The 17,062-nt window shown below is 43.5% G+C and overlaps 1 protein-coding gene across 3 annotated transcripts in view; it reads right to left on the bottom strand.

Moving 5' to 3' along the window:
• Positions 1-3,745: 3,745 nt before the first annotated feature.
• Positions 3,746-17,062, bottom strand: part of DENND5B (DENN domain containing 5B) — a 118,752-nt gene continuing 105,435 nt past the window's right edge. For all 3 annotated transcript variants that reach the window (XM_076340660.1, XM_076340665.1, XM_076340674.1), the window contains 7 exons: positions 15,174-15,319; positions 13,008-13,126; positions 11,622-11,809; positions 9,860-9,942; positions 9,568-9,694; positions 8,573-8,747; positions 3,746-7,713 (listed from right to left, as the gene is read on the bottom strand). In XM_076340660.1, coding sequence (XP_076196775.1) covers positions 7,530-7,713; positions 8,573-8,747; positions 9,568-9,694; positions 9,860-9,942; positions 11,622-11,809; positions 13,008-13,126; positions 15,174-15,319 — 1,022 coding nt within the window. In that variant the 3' untranslated portion in view covers positions 3,746-7,529. The remainder of the gene's footprint in view (positions 7,714-8,572; positions 8,748-9,567; positions 9,695-9,859; positions 9,943-11,621; positions 11,810-13,007; positions 13,127-15,173; positions 15,320-17,062) is intronic.

The following is a 17,062-nucleotide window of genomic DNA, read 5'->3' as shown; positions in this document are numbered from 1 at the left end:
ATACTATTGGAAATCTCTTGGTAGCACTTCATGTGTCTTCCACCATGCATTTTCTGGTATGGGGGAAGATCTATTTGGGCTTGCAATGAGCAGGGACAGGCTGTGGGGCAGAGAGGGGACAAGATTACCTTGATGTTAATGGATGGCTGTACCTCCTAGAAGAGCTTTGGACTCCAGATGAAAAGCCAGAGAGACTTGCTCTTGCAAAACATCTGTTTTCTCTTCCTCCCTTTTGATAGGGCATCGGTTGCCATCCTCACACAACAGCCAAGCAAGTATTTATATGCATTTCTGTAGTGCTTAATCACATTGCAGATGATAACCATAATCACTGTATTGTAGTTAAGTTATTGTAGTTAAGCCTGTTCCTCTGTCCTAACGATTACAAAACTTTCTAACCATACACAGCTAGACAGACTTGCACATGCCCATAACATCACAAATCAATGGTTTTACCAATGCCTTTAAACTGGAATTAACCACAGGTGAGACCTCAGGGTACTTCTGTCACAGTAGCATTGAAAAGCTGCTCTTGGTCACACACCAATGGATGCTGGATGAGCAGTTGCTAACCCCAGGGCTGAACAGCCTAGATTGGCAAGGCAGCTGGCTGAAGCGAAGTCCCAGCACTCTGTACCTCAGCTCCCTAGCTGCAAAATGGGATACGCTGTAAGCAAATTGCTTAACCGTCTTGGTGGAAGTCAGGGAGACCTAGAAATTGAAGCCACATTTTCTGGTCTCTGTCCTGTGCCTCTGTAAGACAAATAAGGAATTTGTCTTCATATCTGAATTATTAATGTACTGTAAAAAATACAACTACCTCAGTCCATCACCCTTAGATTTCACTCTTGTAAACTCTTTATTTTTTGATGTGTAAAGAACATGCTAATATATCACTTGGATGCCTTTGAAGAAATGAACTCAGTATGGGAGGACAGTGCTGGGGGGACATTCATAAAGATTAATGCTAGCTTAGCCTCCGCAAGCTGCCTCTGCTGGACTTCTCTAGGCATAATTAAAAGCAGCCAAGTGAGGTTTCTCCTCGCAAGGCCTACTGAAGGAGCCCATCTCTTCCTTCTCGCTGCAGAGGCAGGGTAAGGAAAATGGCTTCCCTAGGCTAACACCAGCCTTTGTGAAAACCTCTCATTGAAAGCAGAATGCAAGGATTGCAGAGCAGCAAACCCAGCATCTGGCTGCTATTGAGGGAGGAGTTTAATTTTATTTTAGTTTAGGCTTGTATCAGCTGGCCGTGGGAGCGGGAGAGAATCTGGCACCGAATGTGCTGTGCAAAGATTAGGATGTGTCTTGCATTCTCCATGCCTGCCTCTCGCTGGGAGAATAGATGCCCTGTGATAAGCATTTGAGTTCCTCGGGAATTACATCTGCTGCACAGTCCTGCCAAATGCACTTTGCAAATAAAACTCAATTGTTCATTCGCCACGTTCACTTGTTTAGCACTTCACCCTACAGCAGGGCTTGAACACCCGAGGCTGGGTGAACAGACCACTCCCCGATTCACCCATTTTAACTTGCTGCTCTGGCCAGGTCTAAAAGTAAATGGATCATTCAGGGAAAGGGTCATATAAAACTAAGGGGTCCGTACCAGATAAAGGACAGGTATTTTCCACAAAGAGAAAGAATTATAAGTGTTGGCTATCTTCCACATTTACCCCTTGTGCAAGACAAGTAGACTTGCACAAGTCTTGGATAACCACTATGAGCAGGAAGAACAATATCTTACAGATTACATTATTACTCATATTAGAGAAACTGGTATGAATACTTAAGCCTCTCTGAAATAAACCGCAATGATTTTACATTTATGGATGTCACTGAATTAATTACTGAATGATAACAAGGTTGTCACTAGATCACACAGCAATGAAGTCCTTTACAGCAATGTCTTTTGAAAAATATGCTGTGGGTAAGGATTAGGGGGGGTTTGGCTGTGCCTTCCCCCCCCCCTTCTCCCCGAGACAAAGGTGGGCTTGGTTAAAGGAGAAAATAATTTGTCTGGTCACATCCTCTTCTGATGGAAGAAGTTCTTTCAGAGGAGCTGAGATGCCCTGTGAGGTCTGCGGGGAATACAGATGGGCCCATTAAAGTGCCAAGCTTTCCTGCAGAACTACAGCTTTCCACTGACAAATCAGCTCCGCAGTGGCTTGAGCAGATGGTTTACCTTAACCAGCCACCAGATAGCAGACCCGTACAGAACTTTTCCCATTTAGATGGGATCCTTCACATCCTGTGCTGAGCTCAAACCAGCTTATAATGATACATGTCTGATGGAATAGCAGGAGAGAAAATAGGAATGTCGGCAATGAAATGCTCCCTGACTGCAATGACAGGAGCCTCAACCTCTGAGCTGATGGGGCGACAGACGGGGAAGCAGCTTCGCTCTTAAGCACAATTTGCTCCAACAAGCTTACCTGAAATGCTGGAAAGGAACAAACTAGATCGGTGAGCTATTTCAACTCCTACCCGTGCAAGTTTTCTCAGACAGTTTTCTTCTACTTACCCTTTGCAGAAAACATTGCAGTGTTCCCAGACTGCATCAATGACAGCGCAGCAGAGAGGAAGTTATTTGCACTTCCTCATCTGGACAAGTTTAGTTCTGCTTTACTTCAGGTACTTACTGCCTTTAAGATGTCAGATCCCACTATCTCTTAATTCGCATACTTAAGCCTAACACATTTAGTAAGGAGGTGTATTAAGTACGGCTGCTCCTCCTATTGAAATTTGACCACAAGCAGCTCTATGGATTTTATTCACATTTATGGGATCCTATAATTTCGCTGCTACACTGTTGATAAAAATCAGTATCATCAAATGATGTATTTCAGGATTCCCACATATATGGTCCCAGGCTCTGAGACTTTCAGTCCTCTCCTGAGGTTCTCTGCCTTTTCAAAACCAAGGGTTAAAATGAATGAACAGACATGCCCCACCTGACACACACCATGCACACGCACATGCAGGGAACTGCATTTCAACTATGCAGTTTTCAAAAATTCTCATGTTTTTGCCAATTCCAGCAGAGCTAGAGCTGGGAGGGGCAGAGTGGGGGGAATTTCTGAAAATCCAGTCCAACTTAGAATAGCTTTTAATTACCAAGCAGGGCACTTCACTCATTCTTTTGCACTTTTTTTGTTGCAGGCACCCATCTCTCTCTTCTCTGTCAACCCCTCTTCTTATGGGACATGCTAACTGACAGACTGGAGGGCGTGAGTTTCATTCCAGCTTTTTAACCCTGAGTCCAAATATCACAGCAACCCATGTCAAGAGAGGAAAGAGACCCTCGGCTGCAGTTAATCCCACGCTTCCCATTTTGCTGCCAACAGGATCCCACCCCCCCTCTCCCCACGTGCTCCAGATACTAAGGGAGAGCAACCCAGGCTGCCTAGCAAATGCCACCCTGGTAAGAGCTAAACTTCACTGCAATCCCATTTCTTCCCTTCGGTCAGCCACACTTTCCACCTCAGCCTTGAAAATGAAGAGCTGGTCAGGCTCGGCACAGTCAGACTTTTGTGTCAGGGGAGGCAGAAGGGCAGGTTTTGATAGTGGACGCTCACACCCCGTCCCCCTCTTTGCTCCAGCAAGTTCCCAGTAGCAGGAGTCACTATCAACTGAATCATTTTGTTCGACTTGTTCCCTTTACGAAACATGCCCTCCAGGTTCAGATCAGCTCTTCAGCATGAGACTTGAATCGCTCGGTTCCTCTGCAAGGAGAAAGTGACACCAACCATTATTCTCACAGTTTTATTTGTAAAGGACATAGCATGAAAAGCTGTATTTCAATGTACTTCAAAACCTGAAAAACCCATGTCAGTTTGTGGTATGTCTGTTAAAGTGCTTGATATAACAATACTTTTACTAATGTCGTCTTGAAAATAATCCAGTTCTTATTCAGTTAGTAATAATGTAAAGACAAAATATATTTAATGGAGACATTTAAGGATCATTTTAAGCTATACAGGGCACATTTGTACATTTCAAGTGTAACATATAATATTTCCCCTTAAGATGCGCACCTTCATTTGATTGAAAGAAGGAATGTTCTCAAATATGCCGTTGTGCAACTACTCTAAAAAGACATTTTTGAACAATGATATCTAATTACACAAACCAACTTGGAATAAACATGAGTAGATTTTTCACTAAATAGTAGAATTTCATTCGTTTCAGAGAATTATAAATACACACTTTGTACATAGTGAGACATTTGATTCTTTGACTCCCTCAAATTACCATGCTGGATGTTGTATAACAGCACTATGCAAACTCAGACATCTGCAGACGGGTATCTGGATAGGAATTTTTTTTTTAAAAAGCAGGTACCAGAGAGCTTTGGTCTTTTCTGAGATTCCCTTTCTCAACCAAAGAAGGTGCTTTAACACTGAAGTAAAAACTGTGTTAGCTTAGAAGAATCCTGATGGGTTTCTCACCATTCTAGTGGGTAGAATGATTTCTGTAAACCTTACAGAAAAAAACCTCACAGCTTCCAATAAACAAAAGCAGTCTACTTAAAAAAAAAACCATACATGGTAGAATAAAAATTCACTACAAAGAACCGTACTCCCAAGGTTGTCAAATAACTAGTCTTCTAGGAATCTGAGGCACTCAGCTGTGCCCCTTTCAAAATATCTTAGGGTGTTTTATTGCCTAGAAGGAAATATTAGACATACATAATTTTTATTGTATTATTATTAATATGATGTGAAACCTGACAAAACCAAACAAGTCAACACTTGCTGAAAAGCTGACGTGAGGTTGTGTTAAAGTTAAGTGCTAAAGATTCCCTAATGTAGTTTGAAATGGGGGAAGGCCCTGTTTTGAATTTTAAAATTTCTCAGGTTTTGACTTATTTTAAGAAAGACTTTATGTAGTTATTGCCCTTTTCTCTGTGTGTGGTTTATTCATCTATGCTTGACCTTCAGAGGTTCCCACATTTCTACTTTATCCTGCTTGCACTTAACCCGTGTCACGTCGGATGAATGTTACGACTGCTTAAGTCATGAACAGTCTTTGGAGAAGTATGCAGCAGTATGCTTTTGAGAAGTATCCAGCTAGCAAATGCAGATGATGCTGTGAAGAAATCCAAGGACTAAAGAGGTTATTATTTCAGTAAAATTAAAGTCACTTAGACTGGGTTGGGCGTGAAAAAATCATGTATAGCAGTCATTAGACATAAAAGGCCTGAGCTGTAATAGAAATCAAAACATCCTAAGCAGTCATTACCAAATAATGCTGCCACATGGTTTCTGGTGCTAAATGTATAATTTACTGATAGACTTAAGTACTAGGGACGCATTTTCAATTGCTGCTGAAGGGTAGTCATGCAACTTTTGCTGACTTTAAGCAGACTTGCCTGGCCATGCAGAAAACCCTAACACCCTGAATTTCACATTTCTGGAAACGTGAGAGAGATGTCACACAGCTGTGGGCTCTGGCTACTAACTCATGACACCATTCACAACCTTTATATTAGTTACTCACACCCACAGTAGTGACACGGCAGTGCTGCCTACAGTACTTGGGATGAGTTTAGTCAGTTTAAGGAAGTACAAGCCCAGGAGGAAAGAACGGTTCTTAAAAGCTGGAACCCTCATTAAAGTCAACGACTCCCTGACAGTGTTATTTTATTTCTTTCTTAGAAACAAAAAAAAACCTTCTATAACATAGAACTCTCCCTTCTAATGAAACAAAGTCACATGAAGAGTTTTCTTCGGGCTGGGAACATGACGTGAAACCTTGACACGAAAGTGAGTGCTGTTATAAGAACTGGACAGCAGAAGGACCACAGGAAAGTAGAGAAGCTTCACAAAAGGCAGGTGAGAAAGCAAACCCTAATTTTCATCCTCTTTCCTTTCCCTTAGCTCTCATCCTTCCCTCCACCACGTGCACACTATACCGAGACCTGCTACTGCCCCATTCCCGAGTCCCTCCTAATGCCACTTGAGAGCACAGTGCAAGGCAATACACTTACAGTACCAGTTAGGGGCCTTTCCCAAGCCACAGCTGACAGTGAGACATCCACAGAAATCCACTGACGAAATGGCCAAGATCATAGGGAATAAACAAGTGAAAACAAACACCTATATTTAAACTAACCTCCAAAAACTAAAACCAGATGAAGCTAACTACGGCCTCAGATCCTTCCAACTCCCATCCACAAGAACGGAAAATACACTCTGTATTTGCTGCATGGTATCCACAAGATGATTTTAATGTAATCTCTTGCAAAATTTTTAGCGTACAGGATTTCAGTTGCTCCCAGTTCCTCTTCAAGAGCTGTATCTATATATACACGCTGTATTACTAACCCATTAACTGGAAAGAGTGTAGGAGAGGAGCCTCAAACTACCAAAGTGAGATTCTTTTTTTTCCTCCTTTTGCCTAATTCCTTTTTTTTTTTTTTGTAGCTGGATAATTTAGAAGAAAAAAAAAGTAAAAGATCCTGTACTTCCTAGGAACACTCATTCTGTGGGATAAAGGAAGACTCATAACCTGTCAGCATTTCAAAACCAGCTGATACAGTTCAGTAGCACAGCAACATTGGTGTTTGTGGCTCTACAGCAATGATTCTTCTCAAGTACAGCAAGAATTTGGTATGAACCAAATTCTTCAGCATGGGGAAAAAAAAAGTCATCCACAACACAAACTGGCTGAGGGTGAGGGGGAATCATCAGAACACCTAGACAGGCAAGGGACACACCAAGCAAGTCAAGCAAGCCATCATTCCCCATCTCAGGCTGCAGCAGCGCCGCTTAAACAGGTCTCTCATACTCTCAGGCTCTGAGGCTGACAGCAGTCCTCCCCTCCAGTGTTTAAGCATTTCAACACTTGTCTCCCCTTTTGGAGATCAACAGAAGTGACACAAAAGACCTTACAGAAAAAAAATGACGACTCACAACTTCCGTGCATGGAAAGGGTTGAGTCTTTGAACAAACAAAAAACTAAGAGAGACCATGTACAGTAGGGTAAAACAGCATATGCTTACAACATTTCCAAGAGTGAGACAATCACAATGGCTACATAAGGATATTTGCTGTATTAATTTGCAATACCTGAAAAAAGCCCTGCTGAGTTTGCACTGTATTTACACATTGATTGGCTTCTTCCTTGCAAGCAAGCAGCGGCATCCGTTCCCACCTCCGTCCTTCCCTCCCCCCAGTCCTTCCCCTGGGTTTAAGCTACTCATAGTCAGAACAAGAACATTCAGTCTAAGAAAAATTTCTTAGAGTAATATAATTTCTTAAAGAAGATAGCATATTTACACACATCTAACACATGAAAATACTCTATTTTATACTAAATTTCTGTTTCAAATAAACTACAATACTGCATCTCAGCTTTCTGCAGCTTTAGAGGACAGTCCCCATTGGGCACAAACTGGGCTTCCCACTCCCGCGTCAACCGGCAGCTTTGCCTTACAGTGGTGCACTACCATTGCGTTCAAGTCCTGACAGATCTCCAGTTGTTGTTTGCTTGCTTGGGAAAGGAATAATGAAGTTCTCAGCAAAGCCATGCTAAACATCCACTCCTTTAATGAGCGATCCTTCTAGGATGATGTTGAAATCTTGCAGTGTCTGTAGGACTCGGATAAGGGAGTTGACAGTCATGCGGTCCCGTAGGAGAGCGTTCTCCTCATACATCCTTGTAATGGGCGGGCACTCTGCCAGCAACGGGATCCACTGAGAGAGCAAGTGGTCCCTGCAAAGGGGATGAAAGGAATTATTTTAGCACCAAGTACAACAGATCTCAAACGGAAATTCTTCTCCAAGAACACAACCAAAACCACGCAGTCTCTTTTTGCAGGCAATGCATATTTTTTGCACATAAAAGTTTCCCGTGTAACCATAACCCTTGATTTTATTAGTAAAATACAGGTAACTGAACATACTGTAGGAATGAAGATGGAAAGATATCAGCAGAACTGGACAATTGACTTTGGAAGAATTCAGCAATGTTTTCAGATCAGGAACAGGGAAAGTAAAACTCAGGAAAAACCAATAGACTGTTTTCCAACTGGTTTTCCATGTATCCAGACAGACAAGATGAAAATGGTACTTATTTCTAGACATACCAACTTCCACCCTCCAAAATACAACTAAGCCCCCCCCTTCGCCCCTCCCCAAGTGCAAACAGAAAGCATCCTATTAGGAAAGAAAGATTCATCTAGAATAGGTCTGTCAAAATTATAACAGACATCCCATTTTCATAGGCAAAGTGATTCAATGAGGATTTAGAAATACACCAGCTCTTGCAAAGGAACTCTGCATTCCCAAAGCCAGCACTTCATCAAAAATACAATTTAAAGACAGATTTCATACCTATGACTGTCAAGCTAACAGTTATAAAAGAGCTCAAAACATTTTTAGCAGTTTAGACACTAGCCATGTATCATTACTGCTTCTTTGCTCCAATTTTTCATGTAGTATTAAAGCTGCCTAAAATAGGATAATAGGTACGAGATGTCTTAAAATGGAAAACTGAAGGTAATAACAACGGTGTAAAAATATTCTTCTAGTCTAATGCAAGAGGACACACATAACGAAGAGCAGTTAGGTACCTCGTCCCCAGGCAAACCAGAATTTGGAATTTGCCGTCCTTTCCAATGTTCCTTGGAGCTGTATTGATGGCATTCACATAATGACAGAAGGTTTTGCATGAAGACCTCTGAAGCAAAAGGGCCTCCTCATTGTCTCCAATCTGATCACTGGTTTCAAAATAAGCAACAGCTTTCTCTGTGGTAGGGAGAAAATCAGAACCCAGTGAGCAGAAGTACTTCGTTGTGACACAGAATTACACAATGGAATCCTTAAAAAACCAACCTGCTGAGAGCCATTTCACTGTTTATATATGGATTCCTCACTCTGAAGACCATAGGTAGGTGGTGATCTCCACCTTTGCTACATAGCAGTGGTCAGCAGGCTGGTTGATGTCTAATACATCTAATACCAGTTAGGTAACATCAAGGAGCCACACCAGAGTACCTATCAATGGTTTCATTGTAAGTGATACCATCAGCTTTGATTTTTCACCTTTTCTGAGTAAGCACTTACCCTCAGGCTAAGTATCTCAACTTGTGAGCATGTTTTAAGGGACTAAGTACGTGTTAAGTTACCGCAACATAGGCCTACAGATAAACATCACCAGTAGACCAGTGCAGTGATTAGGAGAGTTCTCATAAACAACTAGAAATCTAAACCTTTCGCTCCCTGCCCTTTCCCAACTCTCCCCGTAACATCAATTGCTACTTTACCCCAACCTCCAGCCTACCTTCTTTCTGGGTAGAAAAGCAGCTGTTTGAACGTTCATCTATGAATAAACGACTAGAATTTGAAGTGCTCTTAAATTTCTGCACAGATTCACACTCAGCCTTTATATAGAGTTTAGTATTTCTCATCTTCCATCTTGTTTCTCATTGACTTTAAGCAACCTGGAGCAGGTGCTAGGCAGGAACAAATGGCACCCTAGCTGATGAGAATCCGAGGTCTGCGTCTGAGTAGTCATTTTGCCCTAATCTTTCTTCTCCTTCTGCCTCCAAATCACGTACCAGCTTACCTATAAAATCCCAGATGAAGACATTCTTATGAAAAATGCGAGCTGATTTGAATCCATGGTGGAAGACCTGCTCCAGTGCTGCGACCAGACCGTTTTCTCCACACAACAGAATGGTAAGGCTTCCTCTCTGTGGGAAAGTAAGAGTCTGTAAGTACAGCTTGCCTTGTTTGTATGCCAGAGGCTTCAAATCTAAAGGTTAACAGTCTCTACTGGTACTTCAGTTCCATTTCTGTTTATAAAAATATTTGCATGCATTATAGATACAAGGCAAGTAATGAAAAGTAGGAAGTACCTCTTTCTCTGGCTTGTGAAAGTGTTTCACAATATTGTTCACGGCTTCCCCGATTCCCTCTTGGATCTGTCCCGCATTAGGCTCTGTGAAATGATGGAGAGCATACTAGCTGAAGATACCAACTTTAAAACATTCATCAAATTCTCACGATGACATAGCTTGAACTGCAGGAATTATTCTGTATCTTTAACAGAGTTCAGGCAATCATTTGTCTTGGGTAAACCTGAGCCTTAATTACAAGGAACTGACGAGCAACCCTGGAATAGTCAAATAAATCGCCCTACTTAAAAATGCACAACCCATGGATCTGGCTTGATAAATATTTTATTTGAGTTAATCACATCTTGCTTATCACACAGAGAACAGCAACCCTCACACGAAAAGACATGGGCCGAAAGGTTGTAGCCCAGTCATTTGACTCAGTTCTACGTGACAGAGGCCAGAAAACCCAGCACTCATTAATTCCTGACTTGAACCCACAATGTTTTACTGAGCCAAAACAAGTATCTATTTTAGGCACATGTCTAGTCATTGTACCAGTGTGAGGGGCCACAGGCAGTGAATATTCCTTATTAATGGTTCCAAGAGTAAGTTATCTTCTGTGTTAAAACGTATGCCATGTTTCTGCTCTGAATCTGTATGCCATTCAGCTGTATGCCTCTCTTACTGAATCGTGCTATGCCTCCACCTGCTACCATCTCATCTTCCTATGCAGGTATCTGCAGAAAATTATCCAGTCCCTCATTCACTTTCTGATTAAAACAGACTGAACTTTTAAAACTTCATTTTAAGCAGATGTTTTCTAGACTTCAACTGTTTTCCTGGTTCTTCTATGAGTCCTTTCTAGTTTTTCAGACATAGGTATGTTGCTATTAGCTTGTCCTACAACTGTTTTGGAAGCATGGAGTAATTCAGTGTCATTTTAGTACATGATGACCTCCACAGTCTTTGGCAGGTCTAACACAGAGCCACACGTAGCTCACAAGACAAATGAATTATTGGGCCTTAGTGTTCTCAGACCTAAGGAAATGCTCTGCAAGTGGTTCTGGTGCCCACTCCTCCAGCTAACATGGACTCACACATGTGAAGAGCTGCAGTGGTCCTGTGGTGGTTTTTAAATGCGGCATTACTCTTGGAGGCTAATCTTTCCTTGCTTGACATTTCAACAGTCATGTCCTCTAATTTTACAGGAGCTGGACAGATTTATGAACAGGATCTACACTGTGCTCATCTGTGTGCTTTAGCGGAGAATGCCTCATGTGGCCCTTACAGTCCCATGCCCTATTGTAGCCAGGTGCAGTTACTCATAAAAGCTAATTTTAGGGACGTGAAGTTGATGTCCCGCAGGGTCCCTCTGGAGATGTGCTCCTCCAGAAGGCAGTTCACAGCATCCACATCAGGCTCTGAACTACCCTTCGGAGAGGACTGTCTTCCCGCTGACTGCAAAGTGAGCCGGGAAGCTGAGCAGCATCAGCTACTGCAAATTCTGCTGCCTCCTCCTCCCTCATCTCATATCTCCATGTTCCAAGGAAGGAGATTATCATCTCTCAACTGTCAAATGGGAACATTGAAAGAGACAACATGTACAGTCACAGAGCAAGCTGCAGACACACAAACCGGGGCAGGAAAAACTCATCAGCTCGCAGCTGTTCCTCTGCACTAAGCCTTGCTTCAGTATGAGCTCTCCTGTTCACATGAGCTTTATTTCTCAGCGGTTGCTGCCCCCTTCTCTAGGGCCCTGGGGAGAAAGGAAAGGACTTACTGGTGTTCTTCCCTGTGAGGGAAGTGATGCTCAGTCGTCGAGCCGTGGTAGGAGATTTCTGCTGGGGTGGGGTACGGCACTGCTTTCCCAGCTCTTCGTCAGACGTGGAGGACACCAGCTCTCCAATGAGTATTCGCTCCAAACTGCCATCGTCAACGCCCTTTCCCAGCCATCGCCCGCAGGGAAACCTGCCATGCAGCCAGCACAAGCACAGGTCAGCCACACAGGTAGTCCAGCTTGATCTCAAAGTTAGAGGGACAGCTAGCACTCATAAACACTGCTAATGGGCAGGGAATACTCTGTAGCCAGAAACTTTTCACAAAAGAGAACTCAGCGGGCAGCATCCCCTGCACCACAACTGATAGGACCAAACCAGAAAACTACATTCACCTCCATCCTTAGGAAAAGGAAAATATGCAAAGCTTGCATGAAAGCACAGGACAACAGAAAGCGTTATACACATAGTTCATGGGCCACATCTTGATTTCTGCCAGGTTATTTTTCACTTGCAACCACAACTGATATTCAGCCTTTAAAAATATTGTGATGATTAACAATTAAATCCTCACACAGAGTTCCCACCCAGCTGAAGCTGTGACATCTCCTCATACTCAAACCTCACCTCACATTTTATTGCTGTACTTTCTGACCCTATCCACAGTCCTGATGAAATCCATGCACCTGTCCATACCCCCAGTCCCTGTACCCCATTTCCTCCTACTTTCCCCCAAACGCTGCAACCAACCTTGAGCTCTGGAGCTCACCTCTCTGAATTATAGTTTTCCAAGTCCACATTTAGGGAAAAAAAAAGTTTGCTTAGCCAGATGTTTCGTAAAACCAACGATGAGTTAGGAGATCATTTCAACACAAGAGGTATGTACTCCATAGAAGATTAGGAAATCATCAAAACCTTTTATTTTCTCATAATCTGAGTTTCTGTACATTTGTTACAGTACTTAGACATTTGAATATTTTTTAAAAGAAAAAGAAACCAGAGATTTGCCCTAAACTATCATTCCAGCTCTTGGGGGTTTAAAGAGTTCATTTGTGCACAATTTTACCACACTACTTTAAATCAAGAGATTTAATTATTAGACACAAACATATGAATCACTTCAAAAGTATCCATACTGTCTGTCCTGTCTCAGAGAGATGCAAAGAAAACCCTACATTCAAGTCTCATTTAATATTTATCAGATTATTTGACTTCAACTAGGGCTTCTGAAATGAGAGAACCAGGGGTAGGGGAGACCAACCCAACCCTATCGGGTACCCAAATCAGCCCACGGTGCTCCATCAACTGAAGAGAAGACGAATGCCTTCTTGCTTTCCCTAGATTTAACAAGTAGGAATTTCAGACAAAGAAAATTAGAACTTGTTGCTTACTTGTACGTGTGTCCTGTTATTTCATTTCTGACCATGACACAATCAACCAGCCACTTGGCTAGTAGCCCTGAGTTGTCATGACCAATCTGAACGGTCGTCAGCTTCCCTAAATTCTGGCACTGAAATGAATAACAGTTTTTACTTAATTTAAAAAATAACAGACAACACACACCCCCACCACATGCACACATACAGTCTCAAATGTATGTTTTTATTCAGTTTCCTTTGATTTATACAGCAAGTATTTTCAACCAAACATGCAGAACGTTTTGAAAAGCAGAATAATTATTTTAACACAAGAGAAAAGAAATACCTTGAAATAAAACTATTAAAAGCATGTAAAGAGATGACATTCTTTGTCATGAGCGCTCACTCTGAATAGTTCTGAGAAGTGTTAATTAAAAATTTCTCATCTAAGGTGATAAAAAGGTGTGCTTTTGTAGAAGAAATTGATCTTCAGTACAAACAGCTTTTAAAAAATGCATTTTGAGCATACTGACCTTCAGCTGACTCACTCTACACTATGAAGCAGTCCCTAGATCCTTTATTATTTTCAAAGATTGATTTGCTTATTGTTGGGCAAGACAAAAATCACTAACATGAGACTCTTAACGTCGCAAAGAGACAGAACAAGGGAAAAAAGGGACTGTGAATTCCAGTGCAATATGTAATTGTAGGTGAGGCTGGCAGCAACATCTATTAACGTCACCTAAACACTTCCATTGCAAAACCTTGGTTTTCATTGCTTCTAATGGCGGCAAACTTTTTAGCAGGGCCTGTTGCGACAGGACAAGGGGGAATGGCTTTAAACTAAAGGGGGGTAGATTTAGGCTAGATATAAGGAAGAAATTTTTTACGCTGAGGGTGGTGAAACACTGGCACAGGTTGCCCAGAGAGGAGGTGGATGCCCCATCCCTGGAAACATTCAAGGTCAGGTTGGACGGGGCTCTGAGCAACCTGATCTAGTTGAAGATGTCCATGCCCAGGGCAGGGGGGTTGGACTAGAGGACCTTTAGAGGTCCCTTCCAACCCAAACTATTCTATGATTCTATGAATACTACCAAACAAGCAGCTTGGGCTGACATTTTCCATAGTGGAAATGGAAATGGCTACCCAAGCTGATATTTTAGGAAAGCTTCAGCCAAAGGAGTATTCCAGAACAGTGTTAGTATGGTCCTTGGAAATGTCTAAATATGTTGTTTTGCTCGTTAGAAGCCTGTGGATCTTTTCTACAAAATACTAATATCTAAATGAAATGCTGCCATTGTATCATGAAAATATCCTCTCTCTGTCAAAATCTACCTATATTTGGCAAGAGGTTTTTTCTGACTATTGTTGTTGAAGATCAGTCTGCATATGGTCAATGGATGCAACTTTAATTTCAGCAGCAGATTTTCCTGCGAAATCACTCCTTACTGGGTATGGTATAGCCTGGAGCTATAGGAGCCTGACAGGGCTTTCCCTGCAATTTTCGCTACCAGCTGCTTTGGGGTGGCACCAAGCCAACCTGTAACTGATGGGTGGGAACGCCGGGTAGTCAAACGCAAAGAGAAAACGACAGCAAACACGGAGAAAAGAGCCCGATGGTGGCTCTGCGGTTTGCCGGGGGTAGCACATGAAGCTGGGAAGTCGAAGAACACAGGAGTTAGACTGGCTGGTTGGAAGGAAAGCAGTGTCGGACAAGGAGCTGGAGTGGGAGGAGAAGAAATTTGGGACTGTCCAGAAGAAAGAAAGAGGAGAAGACATTTGGGACCCTGGTGGTGGTAAGTGGGAAGGCAAATTGAAAGAAGGGAAAAGAAACTAGGAAGGGAAGTGAGGAGTCAGAAATGAGCTCTGAAAGAGAAAATTGGGATAGCTGGCAAGGGGATGTGGAAGGGAATGAGATGTGGAAATAGATTGGCTAGGTGAGAAAAGAGGAGCCCTGGGCTGGGACAGGGACAGCAATGGAGCCTATGGTTAAAAGCGGTACGTGCTCACAGGAAACTTTCGTCTAGCACAGGAGGGGCAGGCAGCATTATTTCCCCGATTTTGAATGTACAGAGACCTTGAACACCTGGACAGAATCTGAAATGCTGTGATCTTAAGACAATAAACCCTCACCAAATTAATGTTTATTTGGAAGCATGTTTTGAATTGAAAAGTAAAATGTAAAGAGCATGTACTCACCTCAAATGTCATTTCTAGGTGGTTTTTAGGAATCTGCATTACGCCTGTATCTCCTAGTTCTCCCGACACACAAATCCATGGGTTTGATGTGGTTATTGCATTGCTTAGTTTTTTGATGGGAATTATCACTGACCTATAAGGGATCACTGAGAACGGGGAGGGGGGGGAAATGAGTTAGTCTTGACTTTTTTTTTTCCCCCTCAGAGTAAACACAGTTTCTGGATGCCTCTCCCTTGAGGGTAAGTTCTTGTCCCATGTCTCAGCAGCCTAAGGAGGAGAACTCCTCCTCTGTTCTCCCTATCAAAGGGTGAGACAAACCTGCAGAGCGCCTCGCTGCAGCGGCAGAGACTCCCCTCTCACGCAGGGTGAGAGCAGCAGTCTCCGCTCCAGCCAGCCATAAACCAGAAGAAGCGGCTCTGCAGCGCAGCTTTTGGGGAGCTCCTACCCCGCAGCATTCATTACTGCGAGCAGCCTTCTCCAGCAGCTTCTTCAGCCGCTCTCGGTTCGCCGAGGGGCTGGGTGCTGCCCGCCCTGAGGGGCCCGCGGGCAGCGGGGGGGCGGCGGGGGGGGGGGGGGGGGCAGCGCGGCGGGCAGCGGTGCCGCACGGTGGTGCTGCAGCCCCGCGGCAGAACCGTCCGCCGCCCTGCCGCAGAGCCGGGCCAGCGCAAGGACGGCGCCGGAGGCTGCCGAGGAAAGCGAGAAACCCCGCCTGCGGCAAGGCAGCGCCGCCCCCGGCAGGTTGAAAGGAGGAAGGGGGCGCACGGGAGGTTACAGGGGAGAAGGGGATGTCAGAAGTGCTGGCGAGGCTGGTAACGGCATAGCCAAAGTCCCAAGTCTGATGTGTCTCTGTGGACATTCCCTCACTAAATATTATTATTATTATTATTATTATTAATTTTGCTTTTAAATCTGCACCACCCATACGTGCTTAAGACAAGGACTGCCACCCACCCCGATTCGGATTTGACTCAGATACCGCACGCTAGCACTGCAAGGCTCGCTCTCCTTATGTTTCACAAGCTGCCTTTTTGACTGGGTAAGATAAGCCAGCCTTTTTACTTTTTGTGTGCCATGAAATGACATTGCACTTAAAAAAATACCCTCAAATTCTAAGTGCTCGTCCTACAGGGGAATGCTGTCAAGCTGGATGCCCCGCAGAAATAAGGTAATCAAGGATGGATAAATCTCTTTGCACTGTACTGGTTCTAAGGGGATTTATGGCTTTAGGAGGAGCAAAAAAATAGAATGAGTGCCTGTTTTGACAGACACGTAAAACTTGCTTCACTTCACTCTGAACAGGCAGGAAAATGAAGACTAAGGGCTGCGAAGGTAAATCCAAATAATGATGTCATCTCATGGGGTCCTGCCTTCTCCACATTGCCCAGTGCTGGAGAGACAAGGATTCATTTTCAGATTTTGATCCCATCTCTGCTCTCCTTCTTACAAGAGAGGAAGGGAGAGGGAATCTTTCTGGCAATTAAGGAGAGACAAAAAGAGATTTAAAAAATACAGCAGAGCACAAAGTGCCTTGTATTTCATCCTCCAAGACTTCATCTCTTTCTCAGTCTGCAGAGAGCGAGCTGTTAGGATGCACACTTAGTGAAGGCCAGAAAGAAGCGTTAGGATGCAGAGGATGTGTCTAGGAGGGAAGATGAAAGAGACTATACAACTCAGCGAGGAAAAGCAGGTGCTACAGCAGCACTGTCTGCTGATTACTCTCCTTTGTGCAATGCTCTTCTCCAGAGCACTCCCCCGCAACCTTGGCTCTCCAGCTGGTCTCCCAGAGCAACACCCAGCACCCGTGAGCCCGGCAGCAACCACCAAGGTTTACAGATAAGGGCTCAGCTACCCAGACACCAGCAACAGCAACATCGTCTCTTACAAATCAT

This window comes from Aptenodytes patagonicus, chromosome 1 (assembly GCF_965638725.1).
Source record: "Aptenodytes patagonicus chromosome 1, bAptPat1.pri.cur, whole genome shotgun sequence".
Classification (NCBI taxonomy): domain Eukaryota; kingdom Metazoa; phylum Chordata; class Aves; order Sphenisciformes; family Spheniscidae; genus Aptenodytes; species Aptenodytes patagonicus.
The sequence above is the reverse complement of the archived record's forward strand: the minus strand, read 5'-3'. Positions and strand labels throughout refer to the sequence as shown.